We start from the raw sequence: 22989 nt of genomic DNA, 5'->3' as shown, positions 1-22989 counted from the left end.
CCAGTATCTGGTACTTGTAATTCCAGATAATTCTAATACAAGCAAACATTGTTTGGGGTTTTTTTATTCAAAAGAAACAATGAGCTTAAGCACATGAAACTTTCTCTACAGTACAAATATTAGGGGGATTATGCCCTACATTGCAGTATGTCATTTCTGGCAAAACTGCAGTCAGCCACGATTAAGAATTCTACAACGTTTGATAACTGAATGATCAACTTAACGTTATTTCTCCTTAAAACCACTGACGTTTGCAAACTATTTTTCTTTATCTTCATAAGGATACAAAGAGACACACCAAAAACACTCTCTGTCAAGAAAAATTTAAAAAGACAGCAGGGCAAGATCTCATGATGGGGAAGTTTGGTCAGACTACGATGCCCGTAGTTGTCACAAAAATTCAGTCTTCAACCCATACAGCTCGCTGAACGGTTGGCTTTGCATTACAAGACACAAATATGAAAATACACAGCCACATCACACACTATTGGAAAACGAATGACACAACTGGATAAGTGTTTCTCAGAAGTACATACGACCTTCGTAAGCAAGGAGAAATTAAAAACTCACCATCACTGAGATCTTGCAGAAGGTTTTCTTGGCATGAAAAGTCCAGCTTCACTTTAATGTTTACAGTAAATGTTGCAATCTTTCCAGGTTTTAGAGGAAACTGAGAGAGGGTATCTTCTAGCTTCCAACTCAAGAAGTCCCCATACAGCTTCTCTGTATTAAAATAAGTAAATATTTCATGAGCATAACCCCTGTGTTAAGGAAGTTTAAGTTTGTAACTGTTGTAGAGACTATTAGCTGATTTGTCATTTTCTGTTTAAATTCCAAAATATTTACAATTAAGGCATTAAAAGTTAATGTAACACTAGAAATATATCAGAGATGTTACTGACATTGACCTGGAAGCATGTAGATCACAAAGCTCAAAATATGAATTTAAGTGAAGATGACCACTACCAGAAAAAAAAAAAAAAATATCCCAATAGGCAGCATTAAATATACATTTTGAATACAGCCTGAAGGGGACCTAAAAGTTCATATAGTTTTGAATTATACAGACTTCAACTCAGGCAATGTCACATGAATGCAAAAACATTTCATCAAAATCTTACACCAAAATAAATCCATTACAATTCTGAAGTACCTATAGCATTATTATTTCGTTACTTAGTGAGCAACAGAGAAGGCTAGGAAGACTACTGGCTTTCAATTTTTTATAAAATAAAGTCCTTTGTCAAAACTGAGAAGCATGAAGTATTCAAGACCCAAACATTAAGAATGCTGCCAGACCGGATTAGTTTGTGTTAAAAGATATTTGTTTCCTAAATTCCGTATGATTGGTCCATATGAGATAGGGCATCTGATCAATACATTGAGATAACTTTATCCAGTTATTCAGTCTCCTTAGTACTCCAGTAACATCACAAGATCCATCCTGAAATAAAGAGGAGCAGAGGGCTAAGTCCACTTCAGGACGAAGGGTGAGTTAGTTATGTGTTATTTCAAGCTCTGAAGTATGCCAAAAGCTATCCAAAAAGTGATATTTATGAACTCTACGCAAGACAAAATAATTTTTTTAGAATGACAGAAAAGGTTGTTACATACTAGAATGGTGCAATAACATAGAGACTTCTTCCTGAATTAATCTTTTTTCAGATACTAAATAGACACAAGAAATATCTGCTAATATCTTATTTCTTTTATGCACTTCATGAATGATCCCGGGGGGGGGGGGCGGGGACGGACGACGACAAACACACACTTAATCTCTCGGTGCTTCACTTCTAATCCATGGTACAGGGTTTGGTTGCGATGGAGTTCATTTTCTCCATAGCAGCCTGTATGGTGCTCTGACTAAAACAGTGTTAATAACGCACCAGCTTTTTGGCTCTTGCTGCGCAGGACCTGCACGCCATCAAGACTTTCTCTTTTCCCACTCTGCCTCGCCAGCGAGGAGGCCAGCAGCGGGCAAGAAGCTAGAAGGCAACACAACCAGGACAGCTGAGCCAGACTGACCAAAGGGATGTTCCGCACCATAAAATGTCATTTTGTTTTGGTTTTTCCTTCCTCTTTCCTTTGCTTATTAAACAATTTTTATCTCTACCTATGAGTTTTCTCACTTTTGCCCTTCTGATTCTCTTCCCCACCGCGCTGGGGGAGAGGATGGGGGGAGACAGTGAGCAACCGGGTGGGGGCTTCGGTCCTGACCGGGGTCAACCCACCACGTCCATAAATTCATTAATATTTGCAGGATCATACAATGTTAAACACCGCAGAAAAGTCTATTAATACATTAAACAACCATGTTGGTTTGACTGGCAGAATCCTAAAAATATATTTATTAATTTATTGTAGCAATGCATACTATCTCCAAAGTACACTGAAGAATTCTTCTAAAGGCTCATTTAAACACCACTGGAGCACTGCTTGCACAGCGCAGGGACCACTGAAAGTCATGCAGTTCATCTCTACTTCGTACCAGGCTACTGCATTTAAGAGCAAGTTAGCGTATTGCCATTTCAGAGCCTTTCCAAAACCATCATCAAAAGATCCATGTGTGAGAAAACGGGGTGGGAAGACTGCCTCAACAGCTACAATCTGGAATTAAGGATCCTTCAAAATAAAGTAATTAGAATTCCAGTCCAAACTTCGTTGATTTGCACAGAAACAACTGCATCTAGGGAAGGAAAAAAAAGTGAATATTTTGCCATTAACTTCTACCTAAACAATAACTGCTTTGCCCGAGATGTATTTTTCTCACAGACCATCAATTGTTGCCTTGTGTCCTTCCACATCAAATCAATATTATAGACTTCTTTATAAGAAAAAAGATGAGGTAAAAATAAAAAATCCTCCTAATAATTGTTTCCTTAAAGTCACCTCCACCTCATTTAATGATTTAGCTATAACCATATCACTGTTCTGATTTTCTTCTATTTTCAAGAAAAGAAGTAGCTGAAGTGCAGCAATCTCTATACCCTTTTTCTGATAAGTAAAAACAAAAAATGCCAAAGGGATGTTTTTCCTCAGTGTAAGCAAAGAAGAATGACATACCCCAAGCACCCAAGCGTATCTTCAGTTTAATGAAAAAATGGTTTCCAAAATGTATTTTCATTAAGTAGGAGATTTATTTGAAGATATTATGAATGAAAAGACTTTCCAAGTGAGAATAGCCCTTGCAGATACTCTCTAATTTAACACCTATAATTACAAGACAAGGTCTAAACACTCCAGCTAAAAGTTAAACTGTAGAGAAAAATCTAGTTTGTATTTATCTGACACTGGTTTATAGTTTAATAATGTTTTCTTCACCTTGTTCAGTAGTCATTATTACAGTGAATTATACTATGGCATGGGGCTTCAGACCTTTCAGTTCAATGGGAGAGAGTCTTATTTTGGGCAAGCCTGCATTCACTTGTTTCTGGAGTCCAAAGTTTGTTTAGCAAACAACTGAAGTTACAAGCAGCTTTTAGTCAAGAGTTTGAATTAGTAACTTGTTTTATCATTTTACTGGATACTACATCACTAATACCATAACAAATATAATAGCTTACCCACAATCTAACTGCAGGTTACCCTAATCCAATCTAACTCTCAACAGATTTTGAGGTCTGCCAAAGAAAAAAATCCACACTGGCATTTTGCACAGAGAAACCCAATAGAAAAGCAAGTCTTTTGAGATCAGAAGAACCTCAATTCCTCAATTCTTTTCAATCTTGAGTTCCCAGGTAAATCTGGCTTTTTGCCATGTTTCTCATTTTCCTAATTTAATCTCTTTCAACAGATGCACAAATGGTTTATTTCAATGTAAGCACATCTACAAAATTCTTTACTGAAATAATTTAACTCTTTCTTTGGGTATCTAGCTTCACATGGCTATTAAAATCATTATGAGAAGCCATAATCTGTTTTGACCTTCCCACCTCACAAATTCATGCTGTTGTATAGAACAACAGGTATTAGGACTCCTACCATTTTTCTCAAAATCAGTTGCTCTTAAAGATAACCAGGCAACAAACAAAACCATAAAATGATGAATTTAAGAATTACTTAAATAGGAACAAACCCAAGTTAGACTAGCAATATGTATTTAGTATTTGGTATATTTGAACATTAATATCTCAATTGCATAGATTGCAAAGGTATAGAATTTATGAGCTACCAAGATTTTAATTTCTTTTTTCCTCTCGATAAAATGCTTTATAGAACAACAATGTAGACAAGGACATTTCTTTCAGTAACAATGTTTACAGCTATCAGCATTAAATTGTTCTGCAAATTACATTTATCACTTGATCAGATTCATTTCCAGAGAGTTTATCTTGACTAGATTTCAAAATCGTTGAGGGAAGTAGTAATGTCAAAGGCAAGAAACTCAAAAGAACCTCACAAAATCAAGTGAGCATGCAAAAAGATGGACTTCAACGTACATAAAGGTAAAATAATGCATCTCAGGAGGGCAGGATATGAGCCATGCCTGGTATGTTGAACTTGGACCTGGCAGTTACAACTCCAGAAAGAAACCCTAGAGTCACCATTGATGGTCCTCTGGAATCAACACCTTAGTGAACAGCAACAGAAAATAACAAAAACAAAACAAAACAAAACAAACCCAAAAAACACTGCAGCAAAACATAGGTCCTCATTAGATAAGGGTACTGAGAGCAAGTCAAAGGGAGGCATTTTGCCACTGCATAAAACCTTGGTGGGCTCACATCCTAAGTGCTGTGGGCAGTTGTGGTCTCTGTACTGCAAGGAGGACATACTAGAGCTAGAGACACTCCAAAGAAGGGTAAATAAAATGATGAAGGGGGTGGAGCAGCTGCCATGTGAGCAGAGATTAGAAAATGCTGGGACCCTTCAGTTGGAACAAAAGGCTGAGTAGGAGAAGATGACTGCAGTTCACAAAAATTACAAAGATGGCAGATAAAGTGAATGCAGAACAGTTGTTCACTAAATTCCCTGGTATGAAAACTTGATAAAACTAGTAGAAGATCAGGTTAAAACAGATACAGCACTTCTCTGCCCAGCTGGTAGTGAACTTCTGGAATCCATTGCTGCAGAAGGCTGCAGAGGTAAGCAGTATCAGCAGCTTCTGGGATTAGGCAAATTCAGGGGCAAGTCCACAAAGGGCTACTTAAAAAGGAGTACGTATGGGCAGCAACTACAGATGCTGCGCAAGCACAACAGAAACATCGCGACAGCGGTGAGACTTGCGTGCTCTCCCTAAGCAGCATCCCCTAATGTCCTGTGACTACTTAGCCAGATGGATCATCAGCCCCAGTAGGACATTTCTTAAATTCTTGTGTCTTTGTCGTTCTGTGGGAGAATGGGACAGGATAGGACTGAATCCTCTATTAGTGATAGCATTATGATCTGCAGATAGCCTCAAAATTGAAAAGTGAATTTAAAGCATCAGAGAAACCGTATATACATGGAATAGTGTTCTGAGCACAGTTGTGGATTCCTGACAGATTGGTTAAAAAAAAAAAAACACAAGATGATAAAAAGATGCAGTTCAGCCTGGAGGCCCAGTGAGACGCTAGCAACACTACCATTTCATTAAAACACCTGGACAACTGGGGGAAAGAGTTTAAAGGTAAGGACGAAAAAGAAGCCAAAGTAGAAAGAAGAGCGTAACAGATTACAGCTGGAAGGTCAAGTCCGGGTAGAACATAACCAAAACAGCTGCTGCTTCTCAAGCTGAACAGCTGAAATGCAAGAGCAGTTTCCAACTAGCACAGAAGGATGAGACCAGAGTACTCCACGTCTCTGCACTCAACGTGCACAAACGTGCACTAAGTGCAAGTACGATCAGACAGCTGAAGACAGAAGTCCGATGTGCTTCAACGTAACAGAGCTCTTCAGACTCCTATGGTAACCTGCACGTCAGATTCTTGCTGCCTCACCAGCTGAAGTATATATTCCTAGCAGAATACACAGGACCTCAAAGTAACTGTCGGTTCTACATGCGTAGGCATTGGCATTCATACATCTTCTCCAAGTGCATGACGTTCTAGTAAAAATGAAAGCTGCGTATTTAGCACTGCAGAGTATCTGCCACCTTTTTTTTAAATGAGGAACTGTGGGGTGTGCACACTACAACTACAGGGTTAAAAGCACTAATAGTTCATCAGGTCATAGGCAGTGTACCGATATTATTATTAATTTTCCTTTGAGACTGGGGAAAAACAGCCTCTTTGGAATTGAGGAGACAATCCATAATATTTTGAATTCGGACCTGGTAGATAGAAATGAACTTGCAGAACTTATGTTCTTTACAATGTAAATGTATCTAGCAGAGTTTCCTCTAGGCAATTAGCAAGTATCCCTAAAAGGAGGGGGAAAAAAAGCTCTAAAATCATGAACCATTTGACATTTATCCTATGAGTTGAAAAAAGAGTTAGTAAGAATCATACAAAATCATTATTTCAGTCAGCCCGTGTGGGCAGAGAAGAAGAGACTTGAGCTGAGAAACCTGGATAGTAAAACCATGGCAGATAGACTGGGGCTGGATTACCAACGCTCCTCGTTGTCCAACCTTCACAAGATGTTTGGACTAACTGGAGAAAAGCCTGCTTGCATTCACAATTCTCTGTGGAACATAACCCAACTCCAATGTGAAAGATGTTACAGTTTTGTTTGGGAAAAAAAAAGGTAAATAGATCTATTCCAGGATATTCACACTTCTTAAAATGGGTTACCTGGACCTCAGAGTAGATTTTTCACTCAGCTAAACAGCTGAGACTGCAAACAGATGTGTTCAAAGACCATGGGAAGAATACAGCTAGACAGGTGAATTTATTTCTCTATGTTTAAATTCCAGAGGTCAATCACTTCCAAGAAAGATCAGTGAGGTTTTCCCTCATCATCCAAGTTCATTCAGTGTGTGCAGCTGGTGCTCACTACGAGAGCCTAATAACCTGTGAGGCTGGTAAGAACGTCTGGCACGCTCTTCTCAGCCCCTCAGGTTGGAGAACATCAGTGTCACATTTGCCCCTGAGTGGATCAAATAGTTGGGTTATCAAAGCTTTCAGAGCGCACCCCCTAACTGAGACATAACAAGCCTCTGACAAGAGCTGACTGGAGACAAAGGATGGAAAGGCAGCCCCCTTTGCACATGTCATCGTTCTAAAAAAAAAGTATTAGACTATCTGACCTAGTGAGGGACAATATGAGGTGACACAGAGTTGACCTTGGCAGTATACATGTGATGTCCAACCTACAGATACCACAGCCTGGTAGACAGAGTGGTGCAATGAGACATGAAAAGACGTGACAGACATGTTTATTGTGGCAGCATGACAAGTTCCTTTTGCTGATTTGCCTCAGGATCTGTTCTATAACGCGTGGCTGCTGAAGGACTCAAAAACCCCGTGATATCCTTTATGAACTGCACAGGGTGAGTTGCAATTTCTGCTCATTTATCTGAGGGCCAGAGTGGAAAAGCTAAAGAGCTGCACCTGAAAGAAACAGATGAGGGGAAGTAAAGGAAGGCAAGTTTGAAAGCCTGATCTCCAGAGGTTCTCATTAACAAGACACAATTGAAAACAATGTCAAACAAGTGGGCTTTCTCAAGAAAAGTTACTGGCTATAGCTAACGTAATGAAGGAGGGAGGTCAGGTGACTGCACTGCAACAGCTAATCCCATCCAGGAATTTACACAAAAAAATGAGAATGGTTGCCATTTACAGCATTCGTCTTTGTGCTAAAAGTTGTGGCCCCAGACACAGAAGGTAAAGAAATGGAAGTCAGACAGGTATGTATGCAGCAGCTGCAAAAGATTTACGAGCAACTGCCAAGACTAGAAGAACCAAAGCAAGTCAGGTGAAACCAAGGATGATTGAAAGCTCTTTGTATTTGGCTGAAATTGGACAACAACTTCTCATGGGCTCCCAAGTTGACAGGCAAGCTGTGGTCATGGCAGATGGAGATACCTAACAGCTTTCAAGGAGAGCTTGAGCAGTTCAAATCACAGGCACATTTCAGCTGAGGAGTAGTAAAGAACATCCATCCAAGAGACAACTTCTTCATGCACTACAGATAGTTCGTAAGTGTCTGCATATGCTCTCAACTTGATATATAATACCAAGTTAAGAGTTTGTGTTGCTATTAGAGATGGTTTAACATCGTATCCACATTATTTCCACGCATGTAGCATTCACTGACCAAACTGAGCTGCTGACATGACAAATATTTAGTTCCCTGTTGATCACCAGAATCCCATGGCACGCTGTACCATGAGTCCATCCTTACGCATTTATATCAATTTGCGATAACTAAAATGGAAGAGAGTCCATTAAAAAAGGCAAAGGTCCATCCTTTGCAAGACCTACGCACAGTCACATTTGAAATAACAGAATTATTACACGCTTAATGCGGACCACTAGTTCTTTTGCCATGGATAGCGTTTTTCAGCGCTTTCCGTCGTACCCACAGCAGACAGTCATGTAAAAAGTCATTTAAGTATGTATTTTCCTCCAATAACATGGCGTATCTGGAGCACACAGCTCCAAAAATGGGGGTGCATTTCGCTTCTGTGAGACAACGCAAGAAACTGAAGACTCTCTTGACAGGACCCCGATAGCCTAATCTAAAGCTTTGCTTTCAAAAGAAGGTTGGATAAGACGATTTCCAGAGGTCCCTGCGCATGTAGATGTCTATGATTCTATGATTCTGATGGCATGGTTCATAACAAATATCATTCGGTGCCTCTCAAAACTCGCTCTCATTTCTATTTTTCCTAAATGTCGATTTAAGTGTTGCATTTTTTTCAGTACACACATTTATAAGTTACTCATAAGAAATTTTCCTTTTTCTGATAAAGACAATTATTATCATGCTTAGTAACATCTAAGAGACTGTCAAATACACAAAGAGGGTTCATGATAAAAAATTTCCATAAAGAAAATGAAGGATGAAGTAAAATTAAAGTTTTGCTGAACTCCTAGCTGAGTGTAGCAACTTTTCTCCTTTCTCCCCACTGTTTTTAACAAAAGTTGTATCTGAGAGCTTATGATGATTTTAAAGTTGACAAGAGTCTCTTTTTCAAAATTTTGAACCAATTAACTGTGTAATGTTATGTACTACGAGTCTGGTTAACATCTGATTCAGATATATTCCACCATTTAATTACATAAACGTCACCATTTAATATGCATGCTGTATTTGGTCTCTCCACTGCATATGTACAGCACCTAGCACAGTAGGAGCAGGCTGGAATTACTGAAATAAAAACAGTAAGTCATCATAAATTTCAGCTTCTAACATTATTCTTGGTAACAAGTCTCAGAAAATCTATTCTTGGATGACTGGCAACTCCTATTCTCTCAGATTGCAGAGAAGAGGATACTCTGTTGAAAAAAAAAAATCACAAGCTCGAATACTGAAATGAACAAAAATCACCAGGTATCACATTGCATTTTAATACTCTGGCACTGACAGAATAAGAACTGCAATAAAATAAGGTATTTCTATTGTAAGGAAAGATTATCTTGCTTGTCATCTGCAGTTCTTCTGTTAATATCATTTTCATAATGATGCCTCAGAGGATAAACCAAAAATGATAACAGACATCACAAAACAAAAACAAAATTCACCTATCAGACTACTTTTTAATACTAATATGTACAAAGTATTTTAGGAGAAATAACTGGCAGCAGGAGACGTACCATATTTCTTCCATACCTTCAATTATTCTTTTAACTCACAATAGCTTATTTATTGCCTTGTTTTTTAAAGTCTCCTATCCCATTTTCTTCTTATTGCTCACTGAGTGAGACAGAGGTAGGCTTATTTACTTCCACTCCCTCAAGTAGGACAACGTTACTGCTAATGGTAATTTATTTAACTAAACTAATCGGTTTATTTAGACATAAGAAGAAAATAATTTAGACCCGAGATTTTTGTTTTTTACTAGTTATTGCATCAGTTTGTTTTTTTTTTTTTTCCAAATAACATTAAAATGAAATCTAGATTTCCAAAAAGCAGGTGACTCTCTGACACCCAGATGGCCCCAAAATTTCTTTCATTTACTTTCTACATTTTTTTTTTCTTACATTCTCTTTCATTTCTATATTCCTACAATAAAATCAAACTGAATGATTCCAGTTCCTTAACGGGGATTATGATATTTATTCTAAATTGACCTAAAAGAAGTATAACACAACTAGTTCCCCTTTTATCAGAGAAAAACTGATCATTATTATTTCTAAATATAAATCAGCATACACACCCTTAGTGTTGACTGTTTTCGCTGTGACCTCTAGTTTCTCCAATGGTTCTGTTCCAATATTTTCTAACTTAATGATAAGCTGCTGGGTCTCTCCATTGTAAAGCTGGACAGACACATTAGTGGAGATCTCATCCCCTGAAGAAGGCTGAAGTGTATGAGCAGACCTACAAAATGTGACACATAGACAAACAAAATATTACGATAAACATGTTAAAAGCCTGTCCAAGTTATTATACTCTATTAACTATTCTTTGAAGACTCAGAAACTACAGCTCTGCAATCTTGAAGATATTCAATATCATTTTCCATTCGCATTTTAGCCAGGATCATTTTTTACAACCGTTGAGGATAAACATTAGTATTTTATGCGTAAGACAAGTCAGATTTCAAACAATATAAAATACATATTCCTAACTGTGAAAGCTTGTTAAAAATTGCTGCAAAAAAAAGTAAGAAAGGGAAAAGAGCAAAAAAGCAAGAACAGATCATTAGAATGAGCAAACTTGAAAAAAGTGGTATCTGATCTACCAAGTGTTTGAACAATAGGGCTGAATAACAATGAGTATCAAGAGCTGAATGTAAAACAAAAAGAATAAAAAATACAACTGAGGAGAACAAAAAGTTGAGCGCCACATAAGAGAAACCAGGGTGAAAGTCTTCTGCGAGATCCTGAAGTCCATACTGCTCTCTGATCACCCCATAAAAATTACAAAAGCGAGACTAAAGTTAACTGGCAGAAGAAACTTCAGAAGAGATGAAACCTTCGTACTCACAAGTGAGGCTACATTATCTGACACTGTTAGGCATTCCCAGACTCCACCAACATATGATGTACGCAGAATGAAGACAGAAACACCACTAATGACAGACAAGCAGCACTAACTGTTTTATGCAGCTGTTCACCCAGAAACTGTTTTCTTAAGGGATCATAAACAGTATCTGAAATATGAGGCAGGATGTACTTAGTACAGCACTATATTATAAAATAACTTAGAGAGGAAACAAAAATTATTCTACGAGTTGTATGTGCTAGAGAAAATGCATGGGTATCTAAAGCTTCAGAAACATGAGAATTTATTTAAATGAGTGTCAAGCATTTCATTTTAAAGTAACAAATGTGTCAAACCAGTCAGTTATTAAAATAGGAGATATGCACAATGCTATGACACCACATCATGGATAAAGGAGAACTGAGCAGTAACCTTGACCTTGGCTAGGAAGAAGTAATACAAGAGTTCAGAGAATGCAGTTTTAGTGGACAGCAGAGGGCATAAACCTCGTGGGAGCGGATCCTGGAAGAAATTCACTTTGTGAAAGGTAAAACAGGGAATATAAACGAACATGAATGAGGGAAGAAGGATTGCAGAACAAGACAGATGGGCAGAGCTTCAATTTCCAATTGTATTTTTCATGCTAATGCAAAGCAGTCAGAAGGGATCAAGGATACAAGGGCAAAAGCTAGTGAGATTAGTGACCGATAAATTTGTTGGGAAACCCAGGTTCAGTAACTTCTTTTGGCAGGTATTTCTGCTACCCTTCCTTTCCATCCTGTCCTTCCTCCTTAGCACAAGATAAGCAGCCTCCATAAAGAAGAGCAGATTTTAGTCTTTCAGAACGCATCTATGGCAACAAGTACTTAAAACACACATTTTTTGATCATCTACAATGTACTGTCATGTATTGTTATCATTGCAACACTCGGATGTTTGGCATTTGGAGTGACAGGAAAGAAGAAATTTCTTTTCTTCCCTCATATTTAGACAAAAGTATCAGGGAATTGCATATTAACAAAACAAACAAATGATACTTCCAATTACTGTATAAATGTACATATCAAACCCGAGCCCAAGCTAATTTAGCTTACACATCCTTTTCTGTAATACAGCTTCTTAAATTAAAAACCATCTCAGTTTTTGTTTAAGTACTGTGTAGCCAGCAGCTTTGCTCTGAACTTGCGAGACCTCAGGACTGAGGCTTGTCATGGGGATACTGGTAGATGAAAAATTAGATACGAGAGCCGGCAATTGGTGCTTGCAGCCCAGAAAGCCAGCCGTATCCTGGGCTGCATCAAAAGAAGCGTGGCCAGCAGGTCGAGGGAGGTGATTCTGCCCCACTACTCCAATCTCATGAGACTCCACCTGGAGTATTGAACCTGGAGTACTGAGTCCAGCTCTGGGGTCCTCAGCACAAGAAAGACCCATGGACCTGTTGGAGCAGATCCAGAGGAGGCCACAAAAACGGTCAGAGGGCTGGAGCACCTCTCCGATGAGGAAAGGCTGAGAGAGTTGGGGTTGTTCAGCCTGGAGAAGAGAAGGCTGCGGGGAGACCTTACTGCAGCCTTTCAATACTTAAAGGGGGTTTTTATAAGAAAGGTGCAGAGAGACTTTTTACCAAGGCCTGTAGCAACAGGACAAGGGGCCACAGTTTTAAACTGAAAGAGGGTAGGTTTAGATTGGACACAAGGAAGACGTTTTTTACGATGAGGGTGGTGAGACACCGGAACAGGTGGCCCAGAGAAGCTGTGGATGCCCCACCATTGGCAGCGTTCAAGGTCAGGTCAGATGGGGCTTTGAGCAACCTGATCTAGTGAAAGATGTCGCTGCCCATGGCAGGGGAGCTGGACTAGATGACCTTTAAAAGTCCCTTCCAGTCCAAACCATTCTGTGATTCTGTGCCTACTCTGAACTTGTCCTGACCTGCCTGCAACTTTGGTTTGACTTACTGTAGCTGTAGCAGCAATTTTTCTTCTGACCTGGTGGCTACACCTGTTGCTTTATTTCTGTTACCTCTGGCACAACCACAGTTCCATATAGACAGTAGTAACAAGTAGGTGTACTAGGTAGAATGAGATATTTATGACTAAGACAATGAGAAAAACACAGGGCTGGTATGATGGCAGAGGCATTGTGAAGTAGAGACGCAGGATGCAGTGGAGAGGACTGCTGGCGTAGAGATGGGGCACATGCTTGGCACCAGAGACCCCACAGCTATTCACTAACAGTCAACGCAATGCAGAGCTGGAGCTGGACAAAAAGAGCTTTCAGGGGTAACAAAGAAAATAAGAATCTAACATACAAAAGGAGCACCTCATATATTAAATCTGGATGTAACGTGGAGCTTGAGTGAAAAAAAACCAAGGGTATAAAAATATGTTAGCAAACAAAAATGGCCTCAAGTGTTTTCTAGGCGGGGGGAACCATCAACATCATATTCCTCTCAGTCAAGGTCTCCAGATGCCGACAGCTCACTGCACCGCCAGACTGAAAAGGCCAATCTTAGGACCTAAAGGAGCAGGGGGAGGGTGAGCATGACACCAGGATAACAGGTACAAAAGAGGAAGTGGGGGTATAACAATTTTAAGTGTATTTATTAGTGATTCTTCTTCTGTATAGAGTATTTTTCTCTCTTTCTTTTTCTTTCTTCTGTAATAACTGCATCTGCATTAATAATGATTCCTGTATTGGACTGTTAAGATACAAACAGTAAATTCTTAGCTTTATAGATTCCTCTTTGCCCATAAACAAGATTTTGAGCATAGCAGTATTGCACAATTATTTCAGTATATTAGAAAGTACTCATCAAGCAAGCAACCTATAATACCTGGCACACTGGCATGCAGCTTCAAAAATTTCTGGTTCTTGTGGAAATGACTGATATTTGTCCAAGTTCATCCACATTAGAAGTCATTCATTATTTTATTTGTAAATTTGTCATTTTCTTCCCTCAATTTTCTTAATTTTTAGGCTTTTTCCATCAAGACCATTTTAGTCAGTGGTGTAATATTTTTATATACTGTATGTATGATACATATAAATTTATGCATAATTATAAATACATATAATGATGAAAATATATACTAACAAAGTAATTCTCAACCCACAGCAAGCTTCATTACAGCTCCTGCTAAAGTGAGCTTATTAAAATTGACCTTCTACAACACGGATCAATAAAAAAAAAAAATTACAGTTCTAGCAAAACGTTATGGTATGCCTAGAAAGGCCTGGAATTATTCTTCTCAATATGAGTATCTCCCCAAAATTACTACTAGATCAATCAACTGTTGACGAAATTATAAACAGCTATATTTCTTTGACCTTTTAAACAAACCTTTTCCTACATACCAGCAGTTTCACCTACAATAAATACAGTATCAAGATTATCTCAAATACTTCAAAAACAAATAAATATGGTGAAAAATTAAGAAAAGTCCAGCTCAGCTCCAGTAGAAGGTTCCAAAGACAATCAGCTATAAAAACTAATGTGTTCTGTCAGGAAGACTCTCTCTCAAGAACAGAGCTCAACCTCAAATGTTGGTAAGATGGGTGTGAACACAAATGTAAAGGTAAAGGTAAAGCAAAACAGCAAGATGCAAGGCTAGAAATCGGATTCAGATTTTATCCTGCTGTCTCTAAATTAAGAATGTTCTTTGTTTCATTTCTTCACCATGTCTTTTAAAAGTACATCATCCTCCGGAGAGCCCAAAGGACAAAACGCTGTTGACAGGAGTCGCATGAGGCCATTTGCTGGTATCACAGAGGCTGGGAGAAGGAGTCAGCGATGGTAAACAGAGACCTCGCTGGCGTACGGCAAGGGAGCCAGGAGTGCATTTGAATTCCCAGTGTTACAGGAACTGAGACCGAGTACTGAATCTAAAGCATCTGAAGAAACTAAGGGTAAATTTAACACCGATGAAAAAGTAAATACACACCAATATACAAAGAACATCTTGTTAATGTTCCACATTATCAGCTGAACACATATCCAAAAAGAGCAGATATTACTCTCATTTAAGAATATTTGCAATTCCCTTTGTATTTCAAACCCGTCACCTTCTTTAATATATTCATAACTTTTAGTAGCCAATATTAATTTTGATTACAGCTAAACCACACAGACTCCATATCTAGCAGAATTTTTATAGGGAATTTACCAACATGTAACTCAATTGCAGCATTTTATTATTTTGCCGTCTTCATCAGGATATTACTTTTATATCTTTGTAATACAATGCCATCAACACAGCCCATTCCACATTAAAAAACAGAATTTAGTATGGAAAAACCAGAATCAAACTGGTTCCTTTGCTTTACTAAGTAAACCATACTGAAGAACACAATAAAAAAAAAAATATTACATGTATGTATACACACATATATATCTCTTTGGGTCATAGGATACTGATGATCATCCTACTAAGGATCATAAATGGAGCTGAGATCTTCCAATCAGCAGAACAATCCCTGTGGTACTTGAGCTATCAAGGCAGTAAGTAACAAAAGGCTGTTTCCTGATCCATAGCTAAAAGGAATATTATTAAAAAAAAAAAAAAGAAGAAGAAAACAAACTCCATAGTTTTACAGCTATTTGCAGAATGGTAGATGGATGGCAAGACTCTGAGATACAGTGATGAACACGCAGCTCGGTATGTAAATGCTCTTGAACCTTGACATTCCAAAAATGGAATTGAATCAGTGTCTTACCAGCTGTCTCTAAAATCATGGAATTAGCCACGTTCTTCCCCCCCTAAAAAAGCTCAAAAAAACCCAGGCAAAAAACGCACACTACTACTGTGTCCTTTTTGGTGAGTGTACAAGGAAGTTATTTTAGGTCATCCTTCCTGTACCTCTTAAACATACTGTTTCTGTAGTACGGTATCAAGTTTGAGCCCCTCCTGAACAACAGAAACACTGATATATTGGAGCAAGTCCAGAAGAGGGTTATCAAAATGATTAGGAGGCTAGAGCACCTGACATATGAGGACAGGTTCAAAGAGCTGCGTTTGCTCAGTTTGAAAAAAAGAAGAGGGGTGATTTTAACTCTTGTGAGCGCAGTCGGACTTTGGAACCGTTTTCCCCCATAGGTGATGGAAACGCCACTCATGGAGATAATTAAAACTTAACTAGATCATGCCCTGGGCAACCTGATCTAACATTTAAGTCATATCACTTGTCAAAGCTGGTCCTGCTTTGAACAAGATCCTGGACCAGATGACCCCACCCTTTCCAACCTACACTATGGATTACCTCTTTACTTCAAGATTTTATGAACATTTAGCCTTTAAAGGATTCAGTCTTTTAAAACTATGACTTTAATAATGAATAACCGTTACACTCCCCCAGTTAATTAAATCTCAAAATATTTTCTGGGAAAATCCAAGATTTCAAGCAGTAAAACAAAAAACGTAGATTTATATTCTAAAGTAAATAGCACAGATATAGTTTGTCTTGTTTTACTAAAGCCCTGATTAGATTCTCAGATGAAAGAGTTTTTATTTAGCATGTGACTAATGCTTAAATATGACCAAATAAAATCATCATTTAATTCAGTTTCTCACCTCGGAAGGGAGGTACTGATCTGCAGCCTTGGCAAAGCTGGAATGACTTCAACAGTACAGCCATTGGTCTTCACTCCTGGCAGATTGTCCAGAAGGCAATCACTGAATACTCCAAAAACTGAAGTATGGTAACCTGATTTTTAGAAGAAAACACCAGTATGTTGTGAATTTTTCTGTTTTCTGAAAGGTCTAAAAGTACTAAGCTTGCTAGTCAGATCTTGCCAGTATTTCTGCTACCCAAACCACCACCTTCTCTGCAGAAGAATCTTCTCAGGACACAAAATATGTAAAAGATTTTCGACCCCCCTAAATAACATTTATAACTACATGGCAACATACAAACAACACACATGTACGCCTTTGTATCTGTGACATGTAAATTAAAAAAAATAACGAGTTCATGGTTTCTACCACACGCTGCGGTTAAGTTCTGTAGAATCCTTTACAAGATCAACATCACAAGTCATAGTATAGAGACCATCATTTTATACTACATCACCTAATCCACTGCTGCACATAAAACTTGTTACCCTTCAACATACGTTAACAGTTCCCTATCTCCTCTAAAAAATGGTTATAGGAAAGAGTCTCAACTGTACCTAGAAGCGAAGGAGAAAAGAATCCTAAAGGAAATTAATTAGGAAAAGAAAAAGTATGTAGGCGTACATGCATACACACACAGACGCCTGCCATAAAAGACCACAGCTTATCCTCTAAAAGTTCAATTTAGTAGGAACGTACCTCCACATTGATTCCTTACAAGGCAATATATACAAACTATATCTGAAGGAAAAATTGATACATTGACACACAAACAGCCGCCAAGTACAGAAATCAACTCCTCTACTTGCCATACATTTTTAGTATGTGAAACTAAAAGCAGACAACTACAGCACAAATGTTCTGAATGCTTTGATGCTATTCTGTATTTACTGAAATAGTTTCTAGGGGAAAAAAAAAAATCAAATGAAGAACCATTTTATGAGCAGACAGAAAAGCACTTAAGAAAAATTCAGTGAGAACAGAGTTTCTTCAAGTTCAAAGCCATCTTCTTTTGGTGTTGAGCTTTATTAAAATAGTTCTTTTCCTGTAACTCTGTATTCCAGGAACACATACCTAAAATTGCATGTTGGTAAGATGATTCAGTCCTAGTACTTCTTGAATCTACCGTCTTCACATATACCTCCTTTTGTAGGAGACTGATCTGGTCATCTTCTACAAAAGCTCCTTAATTCTTTTTACTTACTACAAACACCATTTTACTTAGGCTTATTAATGAAATGATATCTCATCTGCAACAGACTACACACATTGGCTAAATTGTTTCTACAGAAGCAATCTGCAAAAATTTCTGTAATCATACATGAACACGATTAATTAAGAAAAACAAACTGCAAGATTATCTTCTGCATTCTCTTGAAAAGTTCAAGTAATCCTCCTCCTCAGCTTTCCAAATGATTAATAAAGGGAGTTTGAGTTCATTATCCTTCTCCTCTCACACGTGAGATATTGTAAGTATGTGTTCATTACTGCTGTTAAAACCAAGTGATTTTTCAGGCTATGTTTTTTATGAAATCTAGTATAGAAAACAGATTTCTTGTTTTGTTTTGTTTTTTCTTTTACTTACTGAGGAGAACTCAGAGTGGCAAATATATACGTCTCATACAAAATTACATAATTCACGGAGATGTAAAACACATGGGTTTTTTGCTAGGAAGAGAATGATTAAAGACTTCCCTTACCATTGACAGTGATCTGTCCAGTAGTTTGAGGAACACCAACAAGAGTTACCGGATAGAGACCAGATTCTGCAGGCAGAGAAAGAGCTGCAGGAAGAGATTCAAATTCTACTCCTGTTGTCAAGAGACCCTGAAAAAGTCATATTACATAGGTAAATCCCTTTATGATACACACTTACATTTTTAGGATATATACTTATATTTTAATCCCTTGCATTACATCACCCAAACTTTTACGATTTATTCCAATTTGCTTGTAGCAGTTACTTTGGTTCTTAAGTTCCAGCGACTGAAGCATGCATCTAGAATTACAGCAAGATTTGTATTCAACACTGAAATGTGTTTCAGGATCTGAGGTGTGAATGATGTATGAAAAACTAATAAAAATTTATACCTAAGCACAGTAAAAAGAATAAGTGATATAATCTGCACGGTGTTGTTTTGTACCTACATTTAATTGTACCTGTGACCTTATATATTTGCTTATATTTTGGACAGTGGAAATCAAACATCAATAGAGGCTCTTGATTAGCTTTAATTAAAGTTCCTGGCCAGAAAATATTCATCTATGGGGAGAAAAAAAATTACTATTTACAGATAATAGAGCAAGTCTAGCTTTACTATCCAACCTAAACATCTCAATAAGTTGGAATAAGACATTCACTTTGCTAAATCGATTCTCTATCAAGCCTAGATGCCTGCAGTTAGACTGTATGATTTACTCCCTTAGTGTATGTCAGAGAAATCTCTTAGCATCCTAAATTTAAAACATGGGACAAAAGAAATGAAGAAAAAAAATTATTTAACAAACTTTTAAACACAGCATTACTGTTCTTAGCAGATTGGGGTTTTTTTTTTAATCTCAGTTAATGAATTTAAGATGCTTGAACACAGAATGTACCGTTACAAGTACGAAATTTAATGTCGTAAAGCACATAAGTCTAAGTTACAAGCTCCTTTTCTATACACATAGATTTTTATTTTTTAATAAAGATGCCATCCAAATATCTCCATCAATTAATGCAGTAAGTACACCTGGATTAAACCTCGACTCCATAAGGATGCTTCACAGGAACTCAAAACTCAAAAGAGGTAGATACTGTTTTTGTAAAGACAGATGAAAAAACTCATTGTTTGAGCCACAGAAAACCACAAAGAGACTGAAAACTGAACAAGGAGTTGAAGCAGCAGCAATGTTATCTGCACAGTGCCAGAATACCAGCACTGCTTTCCTTTGAAAACATCTATGACTGCCTAGTTTTTAATGCAGTTGGGTTTTGAATGGTGCACCTCTAATGCTCATGTCTGCTGTAAAAGGCAGACTAGCCCTCTTCTGTTTCTAATTCTCAATTAGAAATTAGGAAAATTGATACTCATGTAACAGGTACTTAAAGAAACACAAATGGCACCACCGGAATTACCCAGCCAATGACTGAAACTTGACCTGTCATGTATATTAAGTTTTAATGGCCTGATTTGCATTAGGACTAACCACCAGCAAGTCTTCTTCAAGCAATTCCTAAATACTAACCAAAATCAACCCACCAGCAGTCAAAAACTGAACTAAATTAAAAGCTATTATCAGAATTTCTTCCCTCCTCAGAAGGCAGTGTGCCTTCTGGAAAATTAACAACTATCTTTTATGTACATGCTACATAACAACTAAATAAATGCTTTGCACCTAAGATTTTTAACAGAACAGTCCTAAACACACCAGAAGCTTAAGAAAGCAAACTGAACAGGTTTCTTAGGTTCTTGATTTCTCTTCTACTGAAGATCTGAAGTCATCAAGATTATAATATACCCAAAAGCTAAAATATCATTCACTCTAGCAATTACTTCTTTGCAGACTTAACACTGTTGAGACCACACCTAATTCAATCAAAGCTATTCTCGCTTTGTGGAAACTCTACCCTTCTCTAATATTGCACAAAATTCAATGCCATCATTTCACTTGAGTTGTAAGAAAATACTGTGTCAAACCCTCACTTCTACTGAATTTTAGTTTTCCCCCAGTTTCACATGGAGACTTCAGCTGTCAGAAACGATCCACAAAAAAAGTAAGTAAGAACTCATTCTGTCTTCCTATACATTCACCATCCAGCGTATCAGAGCACTGATGCTTTTTGATTCCCCCTTCATAAACGCAAGCTTGGTCACTACTTTTCAAATAGGTACATTTGTGTATCTGGGAGCTTAAGCAGGACTTGCTTGCTGTTGTGAAATAGTCCTTGCAATACTTCAGAATAAAGAGATCAAAATCATTATTGCAATAACTAGATGATACAAACTAATTTTAGATATGATGCAAGATAATTGATTGCATGTGACTGAATATGAATCCTTCCAGTGGGGTTCACCCCACGGAAATGGGTTGAACATTCACACTTTAATACCAACTTAGCCTCAGTCTTCATCACAATCATTCTGCTTTTGCTTTGGCTGAAGCAAATCTTAGAACATAAATAAAAGGTGACCCCCCACACACTCTGAAACTCACTTTTAAAACAGGTACAGAAGGCTTTGTAAGATGATTTCAGTCCCAAAAGCACTGAACTATTGCTTGGCCAAATATTCAAATATATTTTAATTATTCAGGATTCACCTCAACTAAATACTTTCCTCCAAGGACTTAAAAGTCCTAAAAAAATCAATGACAAAAAAACCCCTCCAATGTCTTGTTTAGTATCAGCTATAGCAAATGTAAATAAACAGAACTGACAGCAAACCCTTCTAACTCATCTTCCTACTCTGAAGCAGAGCCAACTCCACATTAACCAATTCCCAGCATGTTCATCTGGGGAGGCTTGGAATTTCCCTCAGTGGTAGGCTCTAAGAGGGGATTAGGTAACTTAATGCAGTGGTTAAACTGGAAAGCCTTTCCAGTTCAACCTTTCTCCTAATACTACACCGAACTTACCTTGTAACAATTAATACACATCGTTATTTTCCCATTCCTAGCTAACTCCCCAAATTAGCCAGTGTATCAAATGCCTATAAACATATACAAAACACTAAGAAATGACAACACCATTACAAAACCATAGTCAGGTCACTTTTCTGAAATATGGGAAGCTCCTCATTAAGACATGGTCCTAATTAGCCAAGTTTTGCTTGGGTCAGGGGGAGAGGGAAGCAATGACTAAATACAGCTTTCTCCCACGTTCTTACTCCTCTACTTCACATTTTCAATCAAGCTGGATGTCAGGACATACATTCATACACTCATTTCACTTCTTGCAGTATAACCAGTCTTACGCTCTTACTTAATATGAATTAGTCCCCCATCCCAGCAATTAGACATCCTTCCCTATCAAGCTGGATTGAGGGGGTGCATGGGAAGACATTCCCCTGAAAGCCTTTTAGGTTTCTGTAAAGGAAAAAAATAACCTCAAGGGGGGGCCCTAAACCAGCACAACCCCGAGAAATGCATCTAAAGTAGCCATGCGTGCACGTACTCAGGCTGCCATACGACCCCAAAATTGCCAGTCAAAACCTCACAGCCCAGCGCGAGTTTTGATCTATGACACCAGTGAGTTCCCTCATTGCAGGGAAGCGAGGCCTGGAATGGACCAGAGCCAAATAACCCTGAAGAAACTAAAGATCACAACCGTAGGGGAAAAAAATAGGGAAATGAACTGAGAAAAATTAAATATCTCAGTGGTACTATTTTTAAAGGCTAACGGTCAAGGATCAGGAAAAGCAATGATCACAACCCAGCTGTCAGGGAAAGCCTCTTCCTTGCCAAAGGAAAACTGAGTATGTTAACAGCAGACAAAATCTGGACAAAAATCAAGATAAATAGAGACAATAATAGACAAAAAGGCACGCGAATGCATCTGGAGTACAATCACCCAAAATACGCCTGTGCTTATGGACAAGAGAAAAAGTTACTACTAAGAGAAATTGCTAGTATTAAAATGATTTAACAACAGTAGAGAAAAAAAAATTGCTATATACAGTGTACATTGCTCCCTAACCCCTGAAATGGTATCAAAATGACACCTTTGGATCATGCTGATCACAAACACAGCATGCTGATCGCAGACGACTGCTAAAGCAAAAGAAGTACTCAGCACAACGTATTTTTTTTATAATACATTAAGAATGCATTCTCATTCTATTCTTTAACAACAAAACCCATGAAAACGAAGAGCTTTTCTAGAGAACAAACACAATGGAACTGCCAAAACACCTGCACTAATCCTTGACTAGAAATAAAAGAGCCTCAAGTGTATTATCACACGAAGGAGAATACAGCATTCATTTCTCTCGTTATGAGAGTTTTACTATTCAGTAAAACTTCAAGTTTTTAAAAGTAAAGATACTGAGAAAACATAAAAACTCATTGAAATGGAAAAAACCCTCAACGAGGCTTCGGAGTCCCAGACATAAACTGAAATCAGGATACTTACCCTTAAAACTTAACCACACAAATAAGTTTTAAAAGACAATGACATATCTCGAATGTCTGAAAGACCTTTTCAATATTGCTATTTGCTGGATAGCAGAACTCAGCAATATTTGCCCGACATTGCCCTCTGGTGCCTAAAAATTTTTTAGATTAACAGTGACAATCAAATCAAGGCTGAAGTACTGTCATACCCTTTACCTAAACATATCAGACACAACAAAAAAGAAGGAAATAAGTGTTTAGATTTCTTTTCCCTTGA

The 22989-nt window shown here is 37.9% G+C and overlaps 1 protein-coding gene across 6 annotated transcripts in view; it reads right to left on the bottom strand.

The window, feature by feature from the left end:
• TRAPPC9 (trafficking protein particle complex subunit 9) overlaps positions 1 to 22989 on the bottom strand; it is a 523335-nt gene that overhangs the window by 421147 nt on the left and 79199 nt on the right. For all 6 annotated transcript variants that reach the window (XM_087743404.1, XM_087743675.1, XM_087743764.1 and 3 more), the window contains 4 exons: positions 18320 to 18446; positions 16578 to 16710; positions 10244 to 10407; positions 571 to 723 (listed from right to left, as the gene is read on the bottom strand). In XM_087743404.1, the coding sequence (XP_087599530.1) occupies positions 571 to 723; positions 10244 to 10407; positions 16578 to 16710; positions 18320 to 18446 (577 nt within the window). The remainder of the gene's footprint in view (positions 1 to 570; positions 724 to 10243; positions 10408 to 16577; positions 16711 to 18319; positions 18447 to 22989) is intronic.

This window comes from Nipponia nippon, unplaced genomic scaffold (genome assembly GCF_047370975.1).
Source record: "Nipponia nippon isolate SJK-2023a ecotype South Korea unplaced genomic scaffold, ASM4737097v1 scaffold_1, whole genome shotgun sequence".
Lineage (NCBI taxonomy): Eukaryota > Metazoa > Chordata > Aves > Pelecaniformes > Threskiornithidae > Nipponia > Nipponia nippon.
The sequence above is the reverse complement of the archived record's forward strand: the minus strand, read 5'-3'. Positions and strand labels throughout refer to the sequence as shown.